At 31.8% G+C, this 7,919-nt stretch overlaps 1 protein-coding gene across 1 annotated transcript; it reads left to right on the forward strand.

The window, feature by feature from the left end:
- The first annotated feature begins 3,744 nt into the window (after window positions 1–3,744).
- On the forward strand, window positions 3,745–7,349 carry LOC139906127 (zinc finger MYM-type protein 1-like). The gene is made up of 3 exons (XM_071890455.1): window positions 3,745–3,919; window positions 4,037–6,081; window positions 6,138–7,349. The coding sequence occupies exons 2-3, from the start codon at window positions 4,957–4,959 to the stop codon at window positions 6,462–6,464; spliced, it is 1,452 nt and encodes a 483-aa protein (XP_071746556.1). The 5' UTR covers window positions 3,745–3,919; window positions 4,037–4,956; the 3' UTR covers window positions 6,465–7,349.
- The last annotated feature ends 570 nt before the right edge of the window (window positions 7,350–7,919 follow it).

A 7,919-nucleotide genomic window follows, 5' to 3' on the forward strand; every position in this document is an offset into this window, starting at 1 on the left:
GGGGTTTTCGTGCCTTCTCTCAGCTTGGGAAAAAAACTATTCTATATCTACAGACATTAAGTAAATAAAATATAATATTTTTTTCTTAAGAATGTCAGTGGAAGGGAATAGGTTGGTAAGATACACATAAATGAAATATAAATTTATTCAACTACATATAAAAGTATATGTTTCTTAAATAATCGAATCAAAACAGTTTGGTAATATAAGAGAAGTTGGGTTATTTAAAATTGCATATCCAGATGTAAACTAACCCATGGTATATGCATATATAACTAAAGACTCCTTAAGGGTGCTCTCGCCGCAGCATTTCATTTCAGTTATTGTCGAGGTATCTATTCACTTATTTGATTTTGTATTGCCCGGATATAATAAAGGAAGTCTTTTATCCATCCACGATTGAATTAAATAATTTAAATGAGTATACAAAATAGCTCATAGTTGTGCTGCTTTTGGATTTTTTTCAAAATACGCGTGATATTTTTCAAGGTTGCAATAACTAATAAGTATAAAATTCACTTTTTTTTATTAAATATTTTATTTTTAAATATAAATCACTAGACCAAAGTATTTCATCCATCATTTGACGAAATTGTATAAATTAACCATCTATGGAATATTAAATCCTTTATTTCTATTGATATAAAAATAGCAGCTTTTTTAATTCAAACAAATCATAAATATTTGTCTAGGACTGTGAAAAATAATTTTGTTTATCTTGAATTGTAGTCTTATGTATATGCAAGAACTCCTGTAAGCACTTACAGGAGTCCTTGGTATGTGCTACAAGTTTTATTATTATTATTTTGTTATCTACGTATTTAAAAAAAAAAAAACATAAAGTATGTATCATTCAATTCTTGAATAACCGTACGCAATTTAAAATGGTACTTTTAGTGCTTGTTTGAAATGTAAATTATTCAGCCAAAATATTTTATCTATCTGACGAAATTTCATAAGCATACTAATAGACTTCCATGCGAAATTTAAACATTTAAGTTATTACAGATAACTAATAAGCGATAATTATTAATAGCTAAGATATTCAATTCATAACATAACTATGCCCCCACAACACCTGACTTATAATCCACCAGACTGCAGCGCCATCAACTAAAACTTCGTCACTCTATATATTCTCTATGGTTATATCTAACAAATGCTATAGACAAAAGAAAACGAATGCAATTAAGCTAATTATTTTATGTAAATAAGTTAACTTCAAAAAAAGTTAAACTAATTGTAAGACATCAAAGCAAATAAATATTTTAGAAATATCATAAAAATATATTTATGTTCATAAAAAAAAATAATGTTTCCCTCTATTAATATAAAGGGTCTGTTGTACGTAGAACAATATTTTATTTCTTATTTTAATTATTTTTTCTATAAAATGAAGTCAAGAGAGTTTTTGAATTTACAGTTGATTTTTGTAAGGTGTATTTGAAGTAATTATGAATTTGCATTTTTAATGTAAATAGCTTAAATTTACAGCAATACTTTGAGATACAAGGGGCCCTGTATACACATGAACGCAAGGTTTTTTAATGTTTTCTTATGGAGACGATGATAAAATTTGACTTCATAGTTGATTATTACGGAATATTTCAAATCTGTTTTAACAAACAAAACCTTTCACTTTGAAATGAAGTAGATTTATAGATTATAGACTATAGATTGCTGAAGGGCGCTGTCGTCGCAACATGTCAGCTATTGTCGGGGTAGTAAATCAATCAAATTAATTATTATAAGTATGATACATGACGTGATCATACAATACTTTATAGTTTTATAATAATACAATAACTTTATGCATGACGTACATAGCAGTTATGACGTATTATAATTTTGAAAGAAGAGGCTGTGGTGGAAATTATAATTTATGTTTACTATTATTATCTATTCACTTATTTAATTTTGTTTTGGCAGATAAAAGCAGTCCTTTATACATCCGTGATCAAATTATTGTCCAAAAGGGCTTATAGATGTGTTGTTTTTGGTTTTTTCCAAAATAAGGGGATATTTTTCAAGGTTAAAATAACTAATAAGTATAAAATTCACTTTTTTTTATTAATATTTTTTTAAAACATAAATTACTAAACTAAAATATTTAATCTATTATTTGACGTAATTTTATAAAGCTAGCATTAAACATCTATGCGATATTTAATCCTTTATTTCTATTGACATAATAATAGCATATTTTTCATTCAAACAAATCATAAAAATTTGTCTAAGACTGTGTAAAAATATTTTTGTTTATTTTAAATTGTAGTTTTACGTATGTCCTACAACTTCTATTAATTATTTTTGTATATTTTTAAACTTATTTTCTACGTATTTTTTGAAATACAAAAATAATTAACATTATTTATGTATTATTCAATTTTCAAATAACCGTATTCATTCTCGAAACAATACTTTTAGCGCTTGTTTGAAACCAAAATGTTACATCTATCAGCGGAAAAAATTGCATATCGCATGGATTAACCATCCATGCGATATTTAAACATTTTAGTTGCTACTGAAGTGATAACTGATAACTATAGTTGATAATATTGTTTAGTATCATTGTTTAAAATACTATGACTATCACTTTATTATGATTTTTGAGGGTATAACTTATGTATTTATTCAAAATGTTTAATGAAGATATACTACGTATAATTGACTTCGACGTTTTTTATCCGTTACAGTAGATTTGAAAACGTCACACTCCATGAAATTGTAATTCATTATGAACCTTATTCTCAGAATAATAGCTAATGAAACGACAAAGTAGAGTATTTGAAATATATTTGAAGCTCAAAGTTTAAAAAAAGGCTTTAATTAAATATAATCTACTAAAAAATAAACCATTAAACATTTAAGTTAAATATACAAAATTAAACAATTAAAATCATATAACTATTAATAATAATAAATTATAAGTACATAATATTGAAATAATAGATTGATCCAAATAATATTTTCTTGTTCTGACATCGGAATTCAGTACTTTAGGTTGATTATTCAAATTTTCAAAAAGAAATCCTTTCCCTCTTCTTCGTAGTGGAAGTTGCTATATACAATTGTGCACAGGATAGATATTCTCTACCGATGAGATCTAACAATAAATGTCAAAATCATTTAGACAATAAATATACTAATAAAAAATTTTTATAAATAAATTTGTAAAGATTTGAAAAGCCGATATTACTCCCTAAATCAAAAAAGATTTCCCCCATTTAGGTATGCTTATATAACAACATCCTTTATTATCATGATGGATATACACAATTGTTAATTATAATGCAATGTAATATCGTTGTTGTGACCATTTAAACATGGATTTTTAACCATCCATAGCTAAGAGTATTTAAACTATTAATATTTTTAGTCTTGCTACTCAATACAAACTATGATACTACTGACCATAAAAAATATTTTGTTTATTTGTATAAGTATTAAAATAGCATTTTTGAAATACAAAAATAATTAAAAAAATTATTTATGTATTAATATTTCAAATAAGATTCAATTCATTTACTTTTATTCGCTTGTTTGAAACCAAAATGTTACATCTATCAGCTGATAACGTTTATCATGGATTAAGATCCATGTGGACATTTTTATATGTATTTTATAACATTACTCACATTAATTTAATAATCTTTGAAATGATAAGTCTGACTTGATGTATTCTGATAACTGTGATAAGTATTAATAGCTAACAAGATTCAATTCATAACATAAGCCCCCGACAACAGCTGACTCATCAATCATCATACACTACTGCAGCGCCATCAACTAAAACTTCATCACTCTATATATTCTCAATGATGATTGATGACATCAGGGCCGTACGTCAGTATTGAGCTTTGTCCGCTTCAGCGGACCAAAAAAAACAACCTTACTCAACCGTCCACCAATCATATAAGTATGTAAATATAGATGAATTAAGTCATAATTAATTATTAAAATCTATTATATATATGTAACTTATGACCAACTCATAATAGTACTGAGTCATTATAATAAAATTACATATTTGTAGCGCGTCCACCCATAAGGAAGCTAGATAATTTTTCTCAAAAAAGAGGAGAGGACTGAGGAGATGGAGTTTGTGGACGGAGGCCCAGAGTACCCTGTTGTCTTCACGAGCCAGCTGAGTGACCCGATACTTACCTGGCGGAAGCCAAAGCGGAAGGACATCCAGACCAGAACCAGAGTGGAGACTGAGCGGGGAACTGTGCCTAAAGTCGAGAGAGATCATCTTCTACAGCCCAAGTTACAAACATACAGTCCTCAGATAGATGCCAAATACTCCAGAGACTTTCAATAGGATTGGTTCCGTAAGTTCCCGTGGCTAGAATATGACGAGGTTGAAAAGTCAGCCAAGTGTTTCGCCTGTTCCAAATTTTCCATTTCCAACCTTGGGAAATTTGAGTTCAAAACATGGAAAAACAGTTCCTCGTTGAAAGTTCATTCTAACAACAAAAAACACAAACTGTCAATGGAAAAGTGGATCAATTTCCTCACATCAAAGAGAAAGAATACCTCGGTTCTCGGCCATGTTCAGTCTCAACATGCTGAGGAAGTCGTGAAGTGACGAACTTATTTGAGGTATCTTTTCCAAACATTTGGGTTCCTGCAAAGCAAGGATTGGCTTTTAGGGGCGATTCCGAAACAAGAGAAAAGTTGACGGAATCTAATGAAAACAATTGAGGAAACTTCTTGGAGCTTATGTCCCTGCGCTCACACGACAATCATATTCTCAAAGATAAACTGGAGGCATAAGTCAAAAAATTTGGTTCAGCTGGGGCAGGTTTTGCCAAATGGACTTCACCTGACATCCAAAATGAGCTGATAGAGATTATAGCATCCAAAGTGACGGAAAATATAATTGAAGATGTCAAGACTTGTGCCGGCGGTGATGACTACTGGTTCTCTGTAATTGTTGATGAGACATCAGATATGTCAAACACGGAGCAGTTCAGTCTGTCACTGGGATATCTGACGAGTGAAGGCATCAAGAAAGAGAGCTTCCTCAAGTTTGTAAAAGTTACCCAGACTGACGGCAAATATTTGTTTGAGAAGTTTCACGAGGCTGTCAAGGATCTCGGCCTTAACCCCGCCCGCACTGTCTCCCTGGCCGCGGACGGTGCCTCCAACATATCCGGTATCAAGAAGGGTCTTGCCGCCAGGTGGAAGGAAGCAGCCCCGCTGTGTGTCTACATCCACTGCTACGCCCATGTTCTCAATCTTGTAGTCAAGGATCTTTTCTCAGATATAACCCTGTTGAGAAATACAATGGGGACAGTACAAATTTTATACAACTTCATTGAAGGGTCACCAAAGAGGTCAGCAATCTACAAGTCGGTGAAGATAACAAGTAAAGATGAGGAGCATGCCAAGGTAACGACCCTGAAGAACCAGTCTGCTACCCGCTGGAGTCTCCGCTACGATGCTGTACACGCTGTATCTCTAGGGATGGTCAGAATCATGAAGATCCTCATAATAATGAGAAAAGATAAAGATACATTGTCGAGTTCAACAGCAACTTCTCTGCTCAACAGCATCTTTAGTCACGAATTTGTTTTTGGCATTGAACTGTTGAAGACACTCCTCAGACACACATCTAGCTTGTCAGATGAACTTCAAGGCAGAAAGGTTGACCTAACAAAGGCCCGGAAACACGTCAACCTAGTGATTAGGACTCTTGAAGATCTTAAGAATGAGAAAATCTTTGAATCAATCTGGAAACTTGCTGAGTTGAAGTCGTCTGAGATGAAATCAGTATTTGACCAGGAGGACTCAATTGATTTGGAATTCAAGGAGGCGAAGATTCCAAGGAGAATAAAGTGGAAAGGAACAACTGAATCCTACTTCCGTGAAACACATTTCGATGTTGCAATCAATAAGATTGTATTAGAGCTTGAGAGCAGATTTGCCACCGACGATACAAACATCACAATGTATCTCATTGCAATCGTCAATGACAGTGAAGTGGAGACCTGTGTCATTGAGGGTGTCGCCAAGCACTACAGACTTGAACTCGAGCAGCTCCAGTCAGACCATGCAATCTTCCAGCAATTCAAGGTTAATATTATAATGTTTCATTTTGCATTATATGTTTAAAATTTATGTTTCTCTAGGCAGATATTGACACAGAAGACATGGTTTCGTCACAAATTGCTGCGGAGTTAATAAGCTCGGGAGTGTTCCGCCTAATGCCGGAGCTATACAAGGTGATCGTTATCCTGGCCTCAATGCCCATCAGCAGCTGTGAGGCGGAGCGGTCATTCTCCTGTCTCAGAAGGCTCAAGAACCACATGAGGACCACCATGGACCAGGAGAGGCTCTCCTCCCTCACCCTCTTGAACATGGACAGGGTGATGGTGGACAAGGTGCTCCATGAAGACATGGACAGTTTGATTGACACCTTTGCGTCAAGGAAAGAGAGGAAAAACTTCTTTTTCTAATCATGATAAAGAACACATGCATTTTTTTCTTCATTTTTTTCAAACACATCACCACGTATACATGCGAGTTAAGAACATCAAGACTTGTGAACATAATTTATTTTCTGTCGATGTAACCGTTTCATGGTATATTATAGTCTCGTTCATTATCTTCATCCGTTATTATTTTAAAAATATTTAACGAGGTTTAAATTGTTTGACTTAATTGTATAGTTCAAAAATTTTCTCTCATTCTTGCATCGTGCATTTTATACTCCATTATACTCCTTCCTTTATGAATAAGACGATATTCTTGCAAGATTTAATCTATGCTGTAGCATTTGCCCTGTTTAAATATCCCACGTTCACCACTGAAAATCAAACTTTCACCCTTGTAAAGCGGACCGAAATATCTTCCTGACATACGGCACTGGATGACATTGATACCTACTCATAGAAAAGTTGATTTGACAAAGTAATTCTAGCATAGAGTTTATTTAGTTTGTCAAGTATCAAACTTCTGACTTTAGTCTAATTCCCAACATCCGATATCTAATACAGAATAAGTTTAGAAACAGTTTTAGATTGTGACAAATCAATTTATTTAAAATGAGTTCTGTGAGCCCTGATTTGTAATAACGTATTTCATGTATTCACAGTCATAATTCAAGACAAGTTTCATTCTGATGTCAACTTAGTTTTAAAAAAAAGTGAAATAAAGTCAATGGAGGGTGTGACATGTCATACCTTAAAGATAAATAATATTAATAAAGAGGAAGAAGATATATTATGTACAAAATATGGAAATAAGAATATCAGTTTACCCACTTTTAGATATGATAAATAAGTATATAACAAGAAATTGTGTAATTTTGTGTAAGAGCGAAATGATTTCAAAAAAAGAAAGAAGAATCGAACATATATTTAAAATTACGGAGTATTCTTTATTTACAATCACACAACCTATATTTTATATCTGTGTATGAACTTCTAACGATACCATTGTAAATGTTGTGAGGATATACTTATTAGAGATGTACCCGTTTCCTAAATCTTATAATGTGTAAAATTCTGAACATAAAATATGTCATTCTATATAACTTTTAAATATATTTATATATACTATATTAAATAGTTTAGTTAGTTCTAAATTAATAATATTAACTAACTATCATCATGTACTAAATTTTTTTTTAATTATTCTTAAATAAGACAATGTGTATATTGCGATACTTATATATAATTTTAGTGAAAATGAACCCTTGTAGAATCACCTTAAAATTTTGGATATCCTCTCAAGGGGTGACAATATCAACTGACAAGACAGTGCCCATTTAAACTCGCATATTAACATTCAATACAACCCAAATAATTAGAAAAACCATTTTTACTCCATACAAAAGAATAGATTTCTCTTTTTGAAGAATTGAATGTAATACGTTTAAATACTTCAAATTGAGAACATTGTAGCATTAA

Source organism: Lepeophtheirus salmonis, chromosome 1 (assembly GCF_016086655.4).
Source record: "Lepeophtheirus salmonis chromosome 1, UVic_Lsal_1.4, whole genome shotgun sequence".
NCBI classification, from domain to species: domain Eukaryota; kingdom Metazoa; phylum Arthropoda; class Copepoda; order Siphonostomatoida; family Caligidae; genus Lepeophtheirus; species Lepeophtheirus salmonis.